This window comes from Trichomycterus rosablanca, chromosome 4 (genome assembly GCF_030014385.1).
Source record: "Trichomycterus rosablanca isolate fTriRos1 chromosome 4, fTriRos1.hap1, whole genome shotgun sequence".
In the NCBI taxonomy this organism is placed as follows: domain Eukaryota; kingdom Metazoa; phylum Chordata; class Actinopteri; order Siluriformes; family Trichomycteridae; genus Trichomycterus; species Trichomycterus rosablanca.
Genome location: NC_085991.1, coordinates 30,899,858 through 30,918,020, shown reverse-complemented (window position 1 = coordinate 30,918,020; position 18,163 = coordinate 30,899,858). Strand labels below are relative to the sequence as shown.

Genomic DNA, 18,163 nt, shown 5'->3' with positions numbered 1-18,163 from the left:
TCAGGTTAATTGACTTGATTTACCAAAATTGCCCTAGGTGTGTGTGTTTGTGTGTGTGTGTGTGTGTGTGTGTGTGTGTGTGTGTTTACCCTGTGATGAACTGGTGACCTGTCTAGTGTGTTTCCTACCTTTTGCCCAATGAATTGTACCCAGACCCTAAATAGAATAAAGCAGTGGTAAAACAGACAATGGGTAAATGAATTAATAAATGAATGAATGAATGAATGAATGAATGGATTGGCACCTTGTCCAGGGTATGCCTGCCTTGAGCCAAGTTTTTCATGGTAAAACCAGACCTGCAGCAACCTTGACCATAAAGCAGTTTCGTATATTATATATATTTGGATTACATGGTTACATAATTACATGGTTACATTTGGATTACATGGTTACTTGTGTGATCTCTAGACTACTGAGTACACAAGCAGAAAATGCTAGCTTGAGTTGTTTTAGTAACAACAGAACATTGCTGTTCTTTACAGCCCTCATAAATGTGTTATCAGAGGGTGGAACACCATCAACATAGCAGTGATTTTGGATTATGACTATATTACACAATTAAACAGTGACAAAAACAGGGTTGGGTTTCACTGAATCTCTGTATAGACTTTTCCAGTATTACTTTTTTTCTTTTACTTTCACCAAGACACTTATAGCTTGGATGGCCTGTAAATCTTACCAGCTTCTGGGTATTGCTCCATTAAGTGTATGGCCAGTGATAGCTCAGTGGTTAAGGTACTGGGCTAGTAAGCAGAAGGTTGCCGGTTCAAGCCCCACCACCACCAAGTTGCCACTGTTGGGTCCCTGAGCAAGGCCCTTAACCCTCAATTGGTCATTGTGTAAGTCACTTTGGATAAAAGCGTCTGCTAAATGCTGTAAGTGTACAAACCCAGTTTTAAAAAAGGTGAAATCTGTAAAACAAGAATCTGTGAATTGTCCCACCCTTTTTTTAAGTGTGTTGCAGTATCAAATTCAAAACTTGTTTATATTTACAAAATACAATATTCTGCTCAGCCAAAACAGTTAAATGGCTATAGGCAGCAGCAGACATGGGAATCCCTTGTTTGTCCAACTGCAGACTATGTCAGTTGTGTTTGATGGATGAGATTCGTCCTGGGATCTTAGAGGTGGTGTGCTAGCATGTTAGACTGCTGCACCACCCAAGTGCCCAGATTCCACTTTTTATTGCAATTTACAAAATTCTCCAGCTTTTCTGAAAATCAGGTTTGTACTGAAATTTCTAGTTGCTTAAACCAGTAACAGCAAAATAATATATGACATAATGTAGTACAGTACATCACTTATGTGGTATAACAAACATTGCTTTACTTGTAGATCAAAAAATGCATATTATGATTTAAAATAACTATACATTTCTGTATAACCAATATTATAATAACATTTCTGTTTATTTAAATTAATCATAAACATTATTGCATACCAAGGTGCCATGGTGGCTCAGTGGGTAGCACTGTTGCCTCACAGCAAGCAGATCCCGGATCGATTCCCAGGTGGAGCAGTCCAGGTTCTTTCTGTGAGGAGTTTGCATGTTGTCGCCATGTTTATTGGGTCTCCTCTGAATTCTCCAGTGTCTTCCCACAGTCTAAAGGCAGGCAGTCAGGTCAATTGCTCTACGTGTGTGAATGTGTGTGTTTGTCCTGTCATGGACTGTTCTGGGTTTTTCCTACTTTTTGCTTAGAGAATTGACGTACCGTGACCCTAAATTGTGGGCAGTCGTAGCCTAGTGGTTAAGGTACTGGACTAGCAATCGAAGGGTCACTGGTTCAAGCCCCATCACTGCCAGGTTGCCACTGTTGGGCCCTTAAGCAAGGCCCTTAACCATCAATTGTTAGACTGTATACTGTCACAGTACTGTACGTCGCTTTGGATTAAAGTGTCTGCTAAATGCTGAAAATGTAAATAGAATAAAGCAGTGGTTAAAAAAAAATGAAGGAAGTACACACACATTTTTAAGGGTTATAAATAAAGTACACAGATAAATGCAAGGCACATCTTTCTCTGATTATGAGTGTACAGGCCAGATAGGATGCTTTATTACTTTTTTATTTAAGTAATAAAAAAGCATTAAGAAACTAATTATGCATATTTGACCAGCTTGTTACTTAATTTTCATATTATGTTGCAATATGAATATGAGCTATAGTAAAAAAAAAATAGAAGTTGACATTTACACTGAACATCAATAGAATGAGAAATTTTGGGAATTTAGAACTAATCTGTATTGGGTAATTTTGCTGTGTTGTTAAACACACCCAGCTGTAGATGTCCACTGTACGCTCATGTAGTTACTCATTGACTCAGATGGTTTTGCAATAGTCTCTGTATGAATATGGAAGAAAAAGTGATATGGTAGTAATATACTCTTTATTAGCCCCTCCCTTCCTGAACTACAGGCTACCCTTATAAAAGGTCTTTGCGCAATTAAGTCTGTCTCGGTATAGCTAACTGCTTCAGTTAGCTATGGGTTATCTAAATTTAATACTAATTATAACATGGATAAGTTTTTGCTATACTGTGGAAAATACTGAGAACAGGTAAGGTTTTGTAATTTTGTAACTGAAAGATCTTTTTTTAAATCTTAATTTATCTTGTTTGATAGGAATCAGATATGTAACAGTTTACTGCACTATAAAAATTATTATTGCATAAGTAAATAATAAGTAAAGTCATCTGTAAATTGTACAGTAAATATATGAATAAAGTTTTAAGAGGGAAAACCAAAACTCTCACCTACAAAAACTATTCAAAGGCTAATAAATAAGTATTTTGCTACTGTTTTAATGTCCTATTAAAAACGGCGATTTAAATCTTTTTTGAAATGTTATAAAATTATAACTAAATATCATTTATAAGTTTTTGTATTATTATTCACAATAATAATAAATAATATACAAAATATTTAAAAAATTAAGCTGGGAAAATACTGTATAAAACATTTACATGTTTTTGTTGTTTGTTTTTTCCAAATCCCTAATTGTGATTATGGCATACAGTGGTACCTTGAAACTTAACGTCAATTGGTTCTAGGAGTGGTGTTGAGTTTTAAAGGCGTTGAGTTTTAAAGGCGTTGAGTTTCAAGGTATTTTTTCCCATAAGGATGTATGGGAAACCTGTGAATGCATTTCATGGTCCTGTGGAACTGCATATATTTTTGGCTAATGTAAAATAATGGGGTTGTTTTTGACACTTTACACTAAAAATAATTCAAATATAATATAAAAAACACTGAAATACAATTGAAAACAGTTAATAATCAGTAACTGTTGCACAAAGCTTAATGTGACTTATTGTACTAAAATAAGCGAGTGGAGTGGAGAGAACTTATAAGCAGTAATAATTAAGAGAGTTTTAGTGTTTCTATGTCATAATTTTAATACCTTTAGTCACGTTAAGCTATTTTAATGATAAGTGTTTTAGACTCTCTCAAAAAAAAAGCTGATTCTTACAATTTCTCAGCACCTCGAGCTGTAACACCGAAGTAAACCAGAAGAAAAATCCAGATAAACAGATACATGTGGAGCTTTCAGAGTGGATTTAACACACAAATGCAGTTTTGTCTTATATGCGAATTTTGATGGCGTCTTACTGCACCGCTCAAGCAAAGCGCTAAACAAAGTGGCTGTTATTTGTTAATTTGACATTAAATTAATCAATTTTTTAAAAAGGTGAACACGTTGAGTTTAAAGGAAATGTTGAGTTTAAGGGTACAGATTTCTTAATGAAGGGCGTTGAGTTTCAAAGATTTTGAGTTAGGGGACGTTGAGTTACAAGATAAATTCTGCCACAGATTTAGATGTACATTACATTTATGTAAATGTTTAGCTACACATGCACAATAATGACATTAAATAAATATGTTTTGGTAACATACTTTGGTGTCTCAGAATATTCAAAAATGTAGACATTTAATTAGATAAAATTAGAGGATTTTGCTGTTCAGATATTTATTTCCCTTTTTTTCTGTCCTTTTACAGAAATGATTATGCAGAACTTAATGCAGGTAAGGTTTCTTTGTTATTTCATTTATTACACAGCAAAAAGTCCAGTGTTGAACTAACTCCCACAGAGTTGATTTTAACACTTTTTCAGGGTTTATATAGCTCCACACTCTTAAGAGTTAAATCAACACTTTCAAAATAGTTAAATGTTTAACACCTTGTCAGAGTTCCTGTTTTAACGCATAAAACAGAGTTAAAGTAACTAAGGAAGTACAAACTTCAGCTAAACTTGAACCGTGGTATAGATAGAGCTTTGGGCTGTCAACCGGAAGATTGGTGGTTCAAATCCAGGCTCTGCTATGCAACCACTGTTGGGTTCTATCTAAAAATAACACTGCTCCGAGTTATATTTTACTATTTCAGTAGTGTTCATTTAACTCCCTACATTATTCTTCTAATAATATGAATTAATTCCAATACACCAAATAATTTTCAAAAATAACATTTATTTTTCCTGGTGGCGGCGGTTGAAGATGCAAAAGCAACAACAGGCCATTTGTTGGTCATAGGCTGAAGACAAAGTCACAATCAAATAATGGAAAATTCATCAAATTTAATACTTTTACAGAGAGGTGTTGTGTTTTAAAATGTCTATCTATTGGTCATATTTTCCCTTAAATCAGATCAACTTTGTAACAGAATAAACAAACTAAACCTTAAACTCTACAATAATGAATGCATGAATTAATGCAAAAAAAGCCTGCAATTATTAGATTCAACTTTATTGTCATTGTGCAGAGTACAAGTAATGTTGTCATCAAAACAGGAGAGTCTTGATCAGCCTTTAATAAAGAATTAATTTTAAACTACTAGTTGTACTACTACATTAAATGCTTAATTTCAACCCAGCATAAACATCATTCCAAACTTAACAATCCTTTTGTATCCAGAAATCTTGGGAAGATGGAAAGGATATCAGCACTTCTGCCTGGATCATTAACAAGTTTCTGGCGGTGCTGAAAAATGTCCCTCATCATCTTCTCAGATTCTCATTTAATCTGAAAAGAGATTAAATATCTAACTTAAATGTATGTAATTGTCATGCAGTTATTTGGCACAAATAAAAAGAATATGGAACACACATACCCATGATTATTAATCATATGAGCCACCAATATGGTAAACATTTGCCCAAAATAATCATTGAAAAAAGAACAAAAACAACTACAGTACACAGTTCCCCAGTAGGCAGGGAGAAAACAAGTCATTTAGCTTGCTAACCTAGCTGACTAGACGGCTACACAAGCAAACAAAAAATCACACAGGACCAAAAGCAGCTGATGTAACTTAAGTGGCAGCAATCAGCTGCAGTCAATTTGTGCAGCGTTCTTACAACAGAAACTTTCTCTCTCACACACACATCCTTCAGTACAGCTATGTTTTATACTGACAATATCATCATCAGTGTACACTTTCATTAAAACTGAATTAATTACACTTACCGCGTAAACTTGAGAGGAGGAAAATGGTGCCGTCATCTCCTTGTCTCCAACCGAAGTAAAATGCATGGACAGAGTTTAAATTAATCTAGAGGCGGAGTTTAAATTAATCTAAGTTAGGTTAACACCGATCCAATCAACTCTGCCAAATAACTCCAACACTGAACACAATTTAAATCCGAATGTGTTAAAATGACACTTTGAGAGTGAAAATCAACTCTGAAATGTTTAACTCTGAAATTTCAACACTCCAGTTTTTGCTGTGTAGGATTTTAACGACATGTTTTACACTTCATTATGTATTACACTTCATTATGGTTATGTTCATGACAGGACAGGTAGTTACAGGTTAAACATGATTTATCTGTTCAAGTTTAAACACGTCAAACTTTTCAATTCACCTAACTTACATGTCTTTGGACTGTGGGAGGAAACCAAAGCTTCTGGAGGAAACCCACACAAGACCTTCTCGCTGTGAGGCAACAGTGCTATTTACGGAGCCAGCGTGCTGCCCTTTCTTTCTTATAAAATCAGCCATATTTTTCTATAACTTATTGTGGGCCACAGTTGTATAGTTTTCTTAATTTTATTTTATTTTATATACTGTGGTTCAAAATTAGAAAATACATTTAGGCTTTTAGACATTTTTCAGTGTGCACAGTGGCTGTCTCTTAATGACCTTTTTTAAACTGGATGGACTTTATGATTTTGCATAGCTCCAAAGTTCTCATGCATCATCCCAGGCTACATTTTATCACAACATGAGTGCCGACACACTCAGAAAAGCTGTAAAAGAACACATAACAGTAAGTGCAATCAAAGCTTTAAAAGGGTGGAGTACAGCATATTCTAGACACTATATCTCTGCTGTCTGTTCATTAACACAGCAGTCTAAACTCTTATCTGGTTCTCAGCCTATTTTGGTCATGAACACTGCATTATGCATTAACTAAGGGTAATGATAATCCTATGGTACGATAGTGTGGGTCATACTTACATGGGCTGCAAGTGGGCCATGCACTGCAGGTTAAGAACCCCTCAGTTAAAGACTTCATCAGTTTTGTTAGTAATTGTATAGACAATATTGCATATCATGTGATGTCCATGCTGACATATATACAAATTTTATCTGAGCATGTAAAGATAAGTAAGCACTGTATCTAAGAAGGTGGTGGTTCAAAGAAACATAAGCTTAATCCCTCTTTTCCTATTAATTTTACAGCTGTGTTAGCCTCCTGTGACTTTAATAATGATGCAGAGCCATTTTGTAACTTCCGGCAAGACACTGCAGATGACGGTGATTGGATCCGCCATACAGGAGCCACCCCAACACCTGGCACCGGACCCCCTGGAGGTTATCCTGATGGCAGTAAGTTTATGGTTTAGGATAACTACATCCTGAGGCTGTGCATTAAAGCATTAGACTGTTTATGATCATGTATACATCTAAACGCTATTTGTTTAAAATATGCAATATATATAGCCAAAATGATGATGACACTATTTTCACACATTATTTTCAGGTGTTTTAGCCACACCTATTGCTAACAGGTGTATAACATAAATTATATTAAATGAGTTATATACTTCCAACATTGTTAGGAAGGCACTGGTTGTTCCAGCATGACTGTGAGGTCCATAAATGTCCTTAGTGTAATACGATTGATGTGAAGAAACCTAGCCCCACTGAGCACCATTAAGATTTCATTGTTGTGTTAGCCAGACTTCTTTTACCTACATTGGTACAAATTCCCACACTTTAAAATATTGCAGTAAGCCTTTCTAAAACATAGATGCAAAGTGGTGGTGGGGGGAGGAACTCCATATTAATGCCCAAAGTTTAGAAATCGGATATCTAAGCTCATGACAGGGTGTCCACACACATATATAGTGTAATTACATTATACTAGCAAAATATAATCTGTTTAATAAAGAATTATGATAGGATAACAATTCTGCCTCATTACATTACATATCAGTTGACTAAATCGAGTTTTGGTACCATGCGTAGGTGGATTTTACATATACCAAGAAGCTGATAATGTTGGCAATGGGAGGAAAACTCGCTTACTCAGTCCTGTGTTCAACACACCAGCTGAAATTTGTGTACAATTTCAGTACTACATGTATGGCTCTGAAAGAAACAACCAATTAAACTTGTTGGCCAAGCGACCTGGGACGCAGGAAATACTATGGCAGAAAATTGGGGTCCAGAGTCCATCATGGCTTGGAGCAGCTGTTACTGTGTCCATACCAGTTGGACAGTCGGTTGAAGTGAGTATGTCAGAGGATTTTGAACTAAATCTTGAGTACTCTGCATGTCATTGTTTCTGTCTGTCTTTCTTTTTTTCTATCTTTATTCTTTAGTCTTTATTATATAGTCTGTCTATCTGTCTGACTTTATTTTATAATAAAATAATCAAACCAGGCTCAAATCAGCAGTCAAAAGACATCATTGTTTTCTGGTGAAACTTGCTTGACTATATAGTAGTAATTTTTGTACTGGAAATTTATTTTCATGTCTAACGTTAAAATAATATCATAATGTAACATTTTATATAGCATATGACTGTTAGGGTTTTTACTGTTTTGGTGTGTACATTTTTGGTAGTGGTGATGTAAACGTTATGGATAAAACAATTAATAATACGTTTTCCAAATGTGACTTATACTGTTGTGTTTTTAGATTGTATTTGAAGCAGTACGTGGCTACTCATCATCATGTGATACAGCCTTGGATAACATAAACATCACTGAGGGAGCTTGTCCAGGTAAATTACCTACATTTGTTCTTCAATACTTTTTATAATGAATGTAATAAATTTAAACATGTTAAAAAAAAAAGACGTATATGGGTGCTTCTTTGATAGGCTGTATAGCTGGTTGTGATTTTGATGAAATGGATAACCTGTGTGGATGGGAAAATGAGGTCTCAGATCTAGAAATCTTTGGCTGGGAGTTCTGGGCTGGAAACACTGAGACTCCTGGTACAGGTCCTGATGACGACTTCTCCAAACCAGGCTGTAAGTAGACTTTCTCTGATAGAATCTGTTATTCTATTAGAAATAGAATTAGAAATTAATATTTTTTTCAACTGTAAAAATGGTCCAACTGTAGTGTTCAGTACTCCCTCAGTGTCTTTTCTGAAAATCCATTTACTGTTTAAATGCTTTACTCTTAACAGTGGGATTGTACCTGTTGATGGATTCATACTCTAGTATCCCAGGAGCCTCAGCTCAGCTATGGAGTCCACCTTTATCATCTTCTACTGGCTGCTTGCAGCTAGACTTCCATTATTACATGTACGGCACTTCATCAGACATGCAGCTTCATGTCAATGTTGTCACCAGTGAAAGTGTCTCCTATATAGGTGATTTGAACTTTTAATCCTTTTTCACTTAAAAGTAAATAAAACTGCAACAAAAAAAGAAAAATAAATCATCAAAAAGAGAAACAAGTACACATGTTTTACACCAATGGTATAGTGCATGATCCAACATACCATGTATATGATTAAATTGAAAATGAATGATTCAGATGACCCACCTCATGATCTGATGTGACAATTCCTAGATGGAAAACTGGCATCTCCTATTTTCACTGTCATTGGAAACCAAGGACAGGTTTGGAAACCAGCACAGGTTCCCTATATTGGTACAGGAACTGTTCAGGTAAGAATTTTTTTTATTTCTTTTACTTGCTAAATATTTTAGCCAGTTCTATTGTTCAATGCAGACAATAACTGCAGCCTTTTAGACTTTAATAACATTTAATGTAATTATTGTCTGTGTTTTAGTTCGTAATTGTTGGAGTATATGGAAGTACAGATAAGACAGATATTGCTATCGACAGTGTGTGCATCACAACTTGTGATGGTAAGACTATTTAAACTATCCAGTCCTAATTGTTTTCAGATCAGTGTTTTTGGCAATGATAAATTTGAAAAAAACTATTTTCTGTTTTAGCTGTAACACCAACAACCATGAAGCCTACAACACAGCCATCAACACCTAAACCTACTACACCAAGGCCAACTTCTCCTACAACACCAGGTTAAAAATAAATAATTCTCCTTTTTATAGTTTATAATTCAGTGCAGCCACATGTTAACCTCTTCTCTTCTTCACAAACAGTGAAATGCCCTCCTGATTCTGAGTACATAGAGTGTGGACCAGCTTGCATTCCCAGCTGTAAAGAACCCTCCACCAACTGCACTGGTCCATGTATCAGTGGCTGCTTCTGCAAACCAGGTTTTGTGTTCAAGGACAAACGCTGTATTCCTATTGAAAAGTGTGGCTGTCTGGATGATGACAACAACTATTATGAGGTAAATTAAATTCCTTTTTTAATTAGGTCAAATCTTTATTTAGCCCCCAAACAGCCTTTTTAGTTTTGTTATGTTTTTTCAGCCTGGAGAGATTGTGTTTGGAAATGGCTGCTCCAAACTGTGTCGCTGTGCTGGAAATTACACCTTAAATTGTGTGGACAACACCTGTGACCCCACAGAAGAATGCAGAGAAGTGGGAGGAATCCATGGCTGCTATCCTAAAGGTATGTAAAAATCTTACTTCCAGCTGTAATAATGAATACTATCAGCTTCATGGGATGTTAAAGAATAGAAAAGCCAGATAAAAAATCAGACAGACATTTATTTTAACTGTATGTTTTAAATCTTTAATATTGATTTATCTTTTCCACATAGACTCCTCAAACTGTATTATCTCGGGTGACCCCCACTACACCACCTTCGACAAACGCAACTATGACTTTATGGGCAACTGCACATACTTGGTTTCTGAGCCGTGCAACAGTACAGACGTTCCCTACTTTGCTGTCTATACTGAAAATGAGCATCGCTATAACATTCCCACGGTCAGTTATGTAGCTGCTGTCCACGTCCATGTTCTAGGAGTAAAGGTGTCCATCCTGAAAGGGGGAGTTGTGCAAGTAAGTGAACAAATGAGTCAATGTCTGCTGTGAAGTTGTGGATAAAACATTTTTGAAGTACTTATCTCTGTCTGTTTCTAGCTGAATGGAACCAATGTGAATCTTCCTCTGAGCCCTGTTGCTGGAGTGGACGTCTTCAAACATGGGACACTCTACACTGTGGCCATGAAGTTTGGTGTGACTGTACGATATGATGGAAACCACTACATGGATATCAAAGTCATCAAAGAGTGAGTGTTGAATTATGGTTATATTGATATATATTTGTTAAAAGTGGATGCGGCTGTATTTCAGACATTTAAGTGTTTTCTCTATTTTTCTGCATCTAATAATAAATTGCCAATTAAAGAAACAATAACCAAATAATATTAGTCTGACCCTGTTGCTTTCATTTTTTGAAAATTCTTCTCTAACTCCACCAGCCAGCAATTTTGGCCTATTCACTGTGCTTGCATGTATGTTATGGACAGGGCTTTAAAAGGAACATAAAAGGAGTGCCTGGATTTGTTTGTATTTATCATTTCTATCAAGCTGTAGTCACATTTGATTAAAAAAATGTCTTTGTACAGTATATGTGCCTCATATTTGCTTGTGTTTTTGCAGCTATCAGAACAAGCTTTGTGGTCTGTGTGGTGACTACAATGGCAACAGTCTGGATGATTTCCGCACCCCCACTGGTGAAGTGGTCACTAATCCAACTGAATTTGGCAACAGCTGGAACACAGACCCAGAGTAAGTGATTCTATATTGTACATACTAATGAATTTTTAAGATATCCCGTTTTGACCCTTTGTTGACTTGCTAGAAGAAGACTAACTCTTCTTTGTATTTGCTTCTCAGCTGTAATAAGAGTCCAGTTGACCCGACACCTGGCTGCACAGAAACAGAACAGGATCTTTATGAGAGTCCTGCTTACTGTGGTATCATATTGGACAGCAAAGGCCCATTCGCTGTGTGTCATCCAAAAGTCAATCCTAATGTGAGTTAACAAGATCAGGCTATTAAAACAGAACCACCAATAAATCAAGTTTCTTAATAATAACACTGTTCTTAATTTTGTGTTTCTGTCTAGAGTTTCTTCAAAAACTGTGTATTTGATCTGTGTGCCCTGGGCGGCCCCAGCTCTGCCCTGTGTGAGGCAATTGAAGCCTATGTAAATGAGTGTCAGGACCGTGGCGTTAACATCGGACCCTGGAGAAACAACACTTTCTGCCGTAAGTCTCAAATGAACCATAAAATCACATTTAGTCATAATGTAATGTTTATTATGCATGTATGTGTATGCACATAGGTTTGATTATTTAGTTAAATAACTTTAAAATAAGTAACAAAAGAGACAAAAAAAAAAACAGTTCTGTTATTCTACAGCTCTCAAATGCCCACCCAACAGCCACTATGACTCCTGCGTTCCCCCTTGTCAGCCCTCCTGTACCCCTCTGCCACCCAACCATTGCACTGGACCTTGTTCTGAGGGGTGCAAGTGTGATCCTGGATATGTACTAAGTGGTGACAAGTGTGTGAAGCAAGACACATGTGGATGTTTGCATAATGGACAATATTACCAGGTAAATGATTGTGTATTAACACACATTAATTATAAAGTGCTTGCAGTGTACAATAACCTATTTTTTCTTCTTTTTATCACTTTGCTTCTTGGATTTTAGCCTGGGGACAAGTTCTACACCAAGGACTGTGAGCTGCAGTGCACATGTAATCCTCCATTTGTTACCTGCAGAGCTGCTGAATGTCCCCCAATGCAGCAGTGTGGTGTGCAGGGAGGAGTAATAGGATGTTACCCAGTTGGTCAGTATTATACTATATTTTTTATATTTAACAATATTATCAAGAATATTTTACCTAATAGTTACACGCTTATACATTATAAGTGACTCGGTGTGTTTTCTGTTTCTCTTTAGGCCATCAGGACTGTATCATCTCTGGTGACCCTCATTACACCACATTTGATGGTAATTACTACACCTTCATGGGAACCTGCACCTACACACTGGCTCGCACTTGCAGAAACAACACTGGTGAGTACTCAGCTGAAAAGGATTAATTCAGTGCAATGTCTGCATGTATATTTTTATTCATATACACGTGTAGATGTTAGAAAGTACTTTAGCAGTACTTTAAATCTGACATTTCTGTTTTTTAATGTTTATAACATTCAGCTCTGCTATAAACATGTGTTTACTGAAGGTGTTTAAGCATTAGTGTGATTATTGTACAGATCCCTGGTTCTCTGTGGAGGGAAAGAATGAGGAGAGAGGAATCGCTGGTGTCTCTTATCTCAGGAAGTTGTATGTGACCGTCAATAGCATCACTGTAACATTGATGAAGAGCAGAAAAACCTTGGTTAGCACAATAAGACAATGATTTTATTTGAAATCTCTTCTATATTAACACTGTTTTATTCATGCTACCATTTAATCACTTCACATTTTCACTTGTACAGGTGAACGGACTCAAAGTGGCACTTCCTCATTCCCCCTCTCCACTAATCTCTCTAACCACGGCTGGACAGTATGTCATTCTCACCACACCATTTGGTCTGGAGGTGCGCTGGGATGGCAACCACTATGCTAAGATCACTGTGCCTAGGTATTGTATAAATGTTTAGTGTTCTACATCAGAATGTTTTACATTTGACCTTGGGTTATGATGATCAATGTTAAGTTTTAGTTAAGAAGTAAGTGTTGGTAAATCAGGAGTTATGGCTTTGGACTTACCATATTGTAAGTTAAAATCCTGACCACCAATTTTCTACAGTAGGAATAATGTGTAAAACTAAATAAGAAATAAAAAATTTTACCAAATACATTTCATACATGTAAATATAGAAGGCTAACTAACATAAATGGCAGAATAATTTACAAGTTTTGCTTTACCTGAATTAGTGCACTTTATTTAAAGAGTGTTTAAATATGTCTGCTAAATTAAATCTTAAATTTTAGCTGCTATTAAATACATTGTGACATTTGGTACAAATTCTTAAACTCAAAGAAACTCATTTTGAAAACACAAAGCTCCTGGTAGTCCAGCCAATCATAGTAGTACTATACCTTGTTACTAGTGTATTACACTAACTCTCTGTATCTATCTGCATCTTAGTACCTACTATGAGCAGATGTGTGGTCTGTGTGGAGACTATAACGGAAACCCAAATAATGACTACATCAAGCCAGATGGTTCTCTGGCCGGCAACTCAGATCAATTTGGCAACAGCTGGCAAACTGACAAAGATGAAGATGAAACGTATGTTTACTCTGTTTTTACTTCTCTTTTTAAAAAAAATAAAATAAAGACAAATGTTCAATCATTGTAATCAGCAATGACACATTTAATAATCACTGAATAAATGTGTGTTGTGTTTTAGGTGCAAGCCTGATGACAAACCTGACCCACCATGTGACCCAATTCTAGAAGCTGAGGTGTCTAAACCAGAGAAATGTGGTAAAATAACTAACATCAGTGGTCCCTTTAGGTAAGCAAATCTTAGATCATTAGATTTTAGAACTGTCCTGTATGAACACATATGAAAAACAATACCTGAGGTCCGTTTTCATTATGGTCATCTGACAGTTTATGTATTAGTTTCAGTAATTTATAGCTTTCAAAATATATACTCCTAGAAACAGAAGAACTTTAAAGAAACCACAGCATTTTGGGCTGTCTTTGACCAATGTCCAGCTATAGTGATCTTTGCTCATTCTTTTTCTTTTCTTCCCAATACAAACAGGGATTGTATAAAGGTGGTGGACCCTCTGCCGTTCTTCCAAAGCTGTGTGTTTGATATGTGTCGCTATGAGGGACTTCTGCAGACTCTGTGTGATCAGCTCCAGGCTTATACTGATGCTTGCCTTAGTGCCGGAGCCCCAGTTCACCAGTGGAGGGAACCAGATTTCTGCCGTGAGTCTTAAACTCTTGTTTTGTTCTCAATATCTTACCTTATTAAAAAGGTATTTTTGTGTGTGCAAGTACTTTAAAAGTTTTTTAAACTCAGCACTATGTTTACATTTAATTTTATGGTCAAATTTTGTTCCTGCTGTTATAAGATAAAAATATCTGGAGAAAACAAAATTAGCACTGAAACAACGTGATTAAACAAAGTGTATCATAAGACTGATTTTTAAACAAAGATTCTGAAAAACACAGAACTTGTAAGGTGAGGATCTCTCCACAGATAGATTCACCACAAAGCTGATTCTGGACCCAAATGCAGAGGCTGAACAGAATCATTAACAAGGCAAACAAAATGAGAAAAAAGTTAAATATTTTACCAAAAGATTATGCACTGTAGACCACAAAAGGTGGCCGCTCTGCAGTGTGAGCTAAAATACATAATAAAGAAAAATGAACCCGCTGAAAAAAACAAACTACCTCAATCTCTAAGGTGAAAGCACTAGATGGAACTGCGACCGAGATGAGTTGCTTGCCTACTCGGTCCATCAGCACATTGATACACGGCCACAGACCAAATACTTCTCCCTCATCTAAATTAAAAGCAAAAGGAAAACATTTGGAAAGAAAGGGGCAGTCAAAATAATGATTTATTTACTTAATTCTGATTCAATAAGACGTGGAAGTGAACAGTTTTATTTAAAATAGCCTAAATAAGAAGAGATGCCAAGAATATAGAAAACGCTCTTTAAAATACAAAAGATGCTATGTAATTCTGGCCGTCTACTTTACCGACTGTGCTTTGAGAACAAACACACCACCGTTTCGAGCGCCAAGCTTTAATATATAGTCCTGTCAGCTGTGTGACATTAGCACTAATGAGTTCTGTAACCCATGGAATGCGTAGTTCTTTAGGGACTACAACGCAGGCACCAGTGAGGGATTCGAACACTGGTTCCATGCACCAGTGGATAAGCAAAATTTACAACAAAAGCCAAAATTCTCTCACATGTACCTTTGAAGCTTACCTTACCCAAAACTGCAGTTTCCCCAATGCTTTAGTGCTTAGTAAAAGTCTTGTTTATTGAACATTTGGATGCTAGTAAATTCTAGCAAAGCCAAAACAATATTCTGTAACTTTTTCTCCTCTTGTATTAACTTAATTTTGTCTTTTTCTTCACAGCTCTGGTTTGTCCCCCCAACAGCCACTACTCCATGTGTGTGAGTTCATGTCCAGAAACATGTGTAGGTGTGAATGGACCACCTGGCTGTGGAGAGAAGTGTGTTGAGGGATGTGAGTGTGACTCTGGCTTTGTTCTGAGCAATGACAAGTGTGTACCTCTGAGAGACTGTGGTTGTGTGGACTCTGAAGGCTCCTACCATCCAGTAAGTGTGTCTTACAATGCACACAACACAAACACAGAAATGCAAAGAGAAGTACTTTAAATGACGAACATTTTTATGTATTGTATTCAATTATTAATTTAATTTGAAAATTACATAATCTGTATGATGTTTTTTTACAATTTGTAGATAAATGAGTCCTGGTATCTGGAAGGCTGTAATCATCAGTGTGTATGTCTCAGTGGACACATTTTCCAGTGCCACAGCACCAGCTGCCTGCCAACAGAGACCTGCCAACTGCAAGATGGAGAGTACATCTGTAAACCAAATGGTACAGTGATAGACTAACAAGATATATATACATCAGGATAATCAGCAGAAATGTGGCATTAATTCAGCTTTTTTTAATCTTTTTTGTTTGTTTGGACCTGTAGATGGACATACCACAAAACCCCCAACACCCCAGCCAACAACCCCAAAACCATCCACACCCAAACCCACAACTCCGAAGCCAACTTCTCCCACAACCCCACCAGGTAAAATGATTACATTCTCCTTTTTATGTACTGTATATATGCAATACAGCCATGCTCTAACTTTTCTTCTTCTTCACAAATAGTGAAATGCCCTCCTGATTCTGAGTACATAGAGTGTGGACCAGCTTGCATTCCCAGCTGTAAAGAACCCTCCACCAACTGCACTGGTCCATGTATCAGTGGCTGCTTCTGCAAACCAGGTTTCGTGTTCAAGGACAAACGCTGTATTCCTATTGAAAAGTGTGGCTGTCTGGATGATGACAACAACTATTATGAGGTAAATTAAATTCCTTTTTTAATTAGGTCAAATCTTTATTCAGCCCCCAAACAGCCTTTTTAGTTTTGTTATGTTTTTTCAGCCTGGAGAGATTGTGTTTGGAAATGGCTGCTCTAAACTGTGTCGCTGTGCTGGAAATTACACCTTAAATTGTGTGGACAACACCTGTGACCCCACAGAAGAATGCAGAGAAGTGGGAGGAATCCATGGCTGCTATCCTAAAGGTATGTAAAAATCTTACTTCCAGCTGTAATAATGAATACTATCAGCTTTATGGGATGTTAAAGAATGAAAAAGTCAGATAAATAAATCAGACAGACATTTATTTTAACTGTATGTTTTAAATCTTTAACATTGATTTATCTTTTCCACATAGACTCCTCAAACTGTATTATCTCGGGTGACCCCCACTACTCCACCTTTGACAAACGCTACTATGACTTTATGGGCAACTGCACATACTTGGTTTCTGAGCCGTGCAACAGTACAGACGTTCCCTACTTTGCTGTCTATACTGAAAATGAGCATCGCTATAACATTCCCACGGTCAGTTATGTAGCTGCTGTCCACGTCCATGTTCTAGGAGTAAAGGTGTCCATCCTGAAAGGGGGAGTTGTGCAGGTAAGTGAACAAATGAGTCAATGTCTGCTGTGAAGTTGTGGATAAAACATTTTTGAAGTACTTATCTCTGTCTGTTTCTAGCTGAATGGAACCAATGTGAATCTTCCTCTGAGCCCTGTTGCTGGAGTGGACATCTTCAAACATGGGACACTCTACACTGTGGCCATGAAGTTTGGTGTGACTGTACGATATGATGGAAACCACTACATGGATATCAAAGTCATCAAAGAGTGAGTGTTGTGTTATGGTAGTATTACTATATATTTGTTTAAAGTGGATGCGGCTGTATTTCAGACATTTAAATGTAAACATCTCCATGTTTGATCAAAAACAGACTCTATACCATACATTTGTGTGTTTTTGTGTTTGCCCAGCTATCAGAACAAGCTTTGTGGTCTGTGTGGTGACTACAATGGCAACAGTTTGGATGATTTCCGCACCCCCACTGGTGAATTGGTCACTAATCCAACTGAATTTGGCAACAGCTGGAACACAGACCCAGAGTAAGTGATTCTATATTGTACATACTGAGGAATTTTTAAGATATCCCATTTTGACCCTTTGTTGAATTGCTAGAAGAAGACTAACTCTTCTTTGTATTTGCTTCTCAGCTGTAATAAGAGTCCAGGTGACCCGACACCTGGCTGCACAGAAACAGAACAGGACCTTTATGAGAGTCCTGCTTACTGTGGTATCATATTGGACAGCAAAGGTCCATTTGCTGTGTGTCACCCAAAAGTCAATCCTAATGTGAGTTAAGCAGACCAGACTAGTTACAGCTAAGTATCTAATAAATTACATCATTTAATAGTAACATTGTTTTACATTGTGTATTTGTGTAGAGTTTCTTCAAAAACTGTGTATTTGATCTGTGTGCCCTGGGCGGCCCTAACTCTGCCCTGTGTGAGGCAATCGAAGCCTATGTAAATGAGTGTCAGGACCGTGGCGTTAACATCGGACCCTGGAGAAACAACACTTTCTGCCGTAAGTCTCAAATGAACCTTAAAATCACATTTAGTCATAATGTAATGTTTATTATGCATTTATGTGTATGCACATAGGTTTGATTATTTAGTT

General features: G+C 36.8%; 1 protein-coding gene across 1 annotated transcript in view; it reads left to right on the top strand.

The window, feature by feature from the left end:
• The first annotated feature begins 2,481 nt into the window (after positions 1-2,481).
• The window catches only part of zanl (zonadhesin, like), a 51,149-nt gene continuing 35,467 nt past the window's right edge, over positions 2,482-18,163 (top strand). Inside the window, exons 1-35 of the mRNA XM_062993563.1 lie at positions 2,482-2,555; positions 3,996-4,021; positions 6,681-6,827; positions 7,470-7,732; positions 8,145-8,229; positions 8,329-8,481; positions 8,643-8,813; positions 9,032-9,129; positions 9,255-9,333; positions 9,424-9,510; positions 9,592-9,785; positions 9,868-10,009; positions 10,161-10,405; positions 10,487-10,635; positions 11,009-11,137; positions 11,246-11,384; positions 11,478-11,619; positions 11,774-11,970; positions 12,070-12,208; positions 12,322-12,438; positions 12,639-12,763; positions 12,864-13,009; positions 13,520-13,663; positions 13,785-13,892; positions 14,148-14,317; positions 15,492-15,694; positions 15,842-15,983; positions 16,087-16,188; positions 16,272-16,465; positions 16,548-16,689; positions 16,842-17,086; positions 17,168-17,316; positions 17,461-17,589; positions 17,698-17,836; positions 17,929-18,070. Coding sequence (XP_062849633.1) covers positions 2,482-2,555; positions 3,996-4,021; positions 6,681-6,827; positions 7,470-7,732; positions 8,145-8,229; positions 8,329-8,481; positions 8,643-8,813; positions 9,032-9,129; positions 9,255-9,333; positions 9,424-9,510; positions 9,592-9,785; positions 9,868-10,009; positions 10,161-10,405; positions 10,487-10,635; positions 11,009-11,137; positions 11,246-11,384; positions 11,478-11,619; positions 11,774-11,970; positions 12,070-12,208; positions 12,322-12,438; positions 12,639-12,763; positions 12,864-13,009; positions 13,520-13,663; positions 13,785-13,892; positions 14,148-14,317; positions 15,492-15,694; positions 15,842-15,983; positions 16,087-16,188; positions 16,272-16,465; positions 16,548-16,689; positions 16,842-17,086; positions 17,168-17,316; positions 17,461-17,589; positions 17,698-17,836; positions 17,929-18,070 — 5,056 coding nt within the window. The remainder of the gene's footprint in view (positions 2,556-3,995; positions 4,022-6,680; positions 6,828-7,469; positions 7,733-8,144; positions 8,230-8,328; positions 8,482-8,642; positions 8,814-9,031; positions 9,130-9,254; positions 9,334-9,423; positions 9,511-9,591; positions 9,786-9,867; positions 10,010-10,160; positions 10,406-10,486; positions 10,636-11,008; positions 11,138-11,245; positions 11,385-11,477; positions 11,620-11,773; positions 11,971-12,069; positions 12,209-12,321; positions 12,439-12,638; positions 12,764-12,863; positions 13,010-13,519; positions 13,664-13,784; positions 13,893-14,147; positions 14,318-15,491; positions 15,695-15,841; positions 15,984-16,086; positions 16,189-16,271; positions 16,466-16,547; positions 16,690-16,841; positions 17,087-17,167; positions 17,317-17,460; positions 17,590-17,697; positions 17,837-17,928; positions 18,071-18,163) is intronic.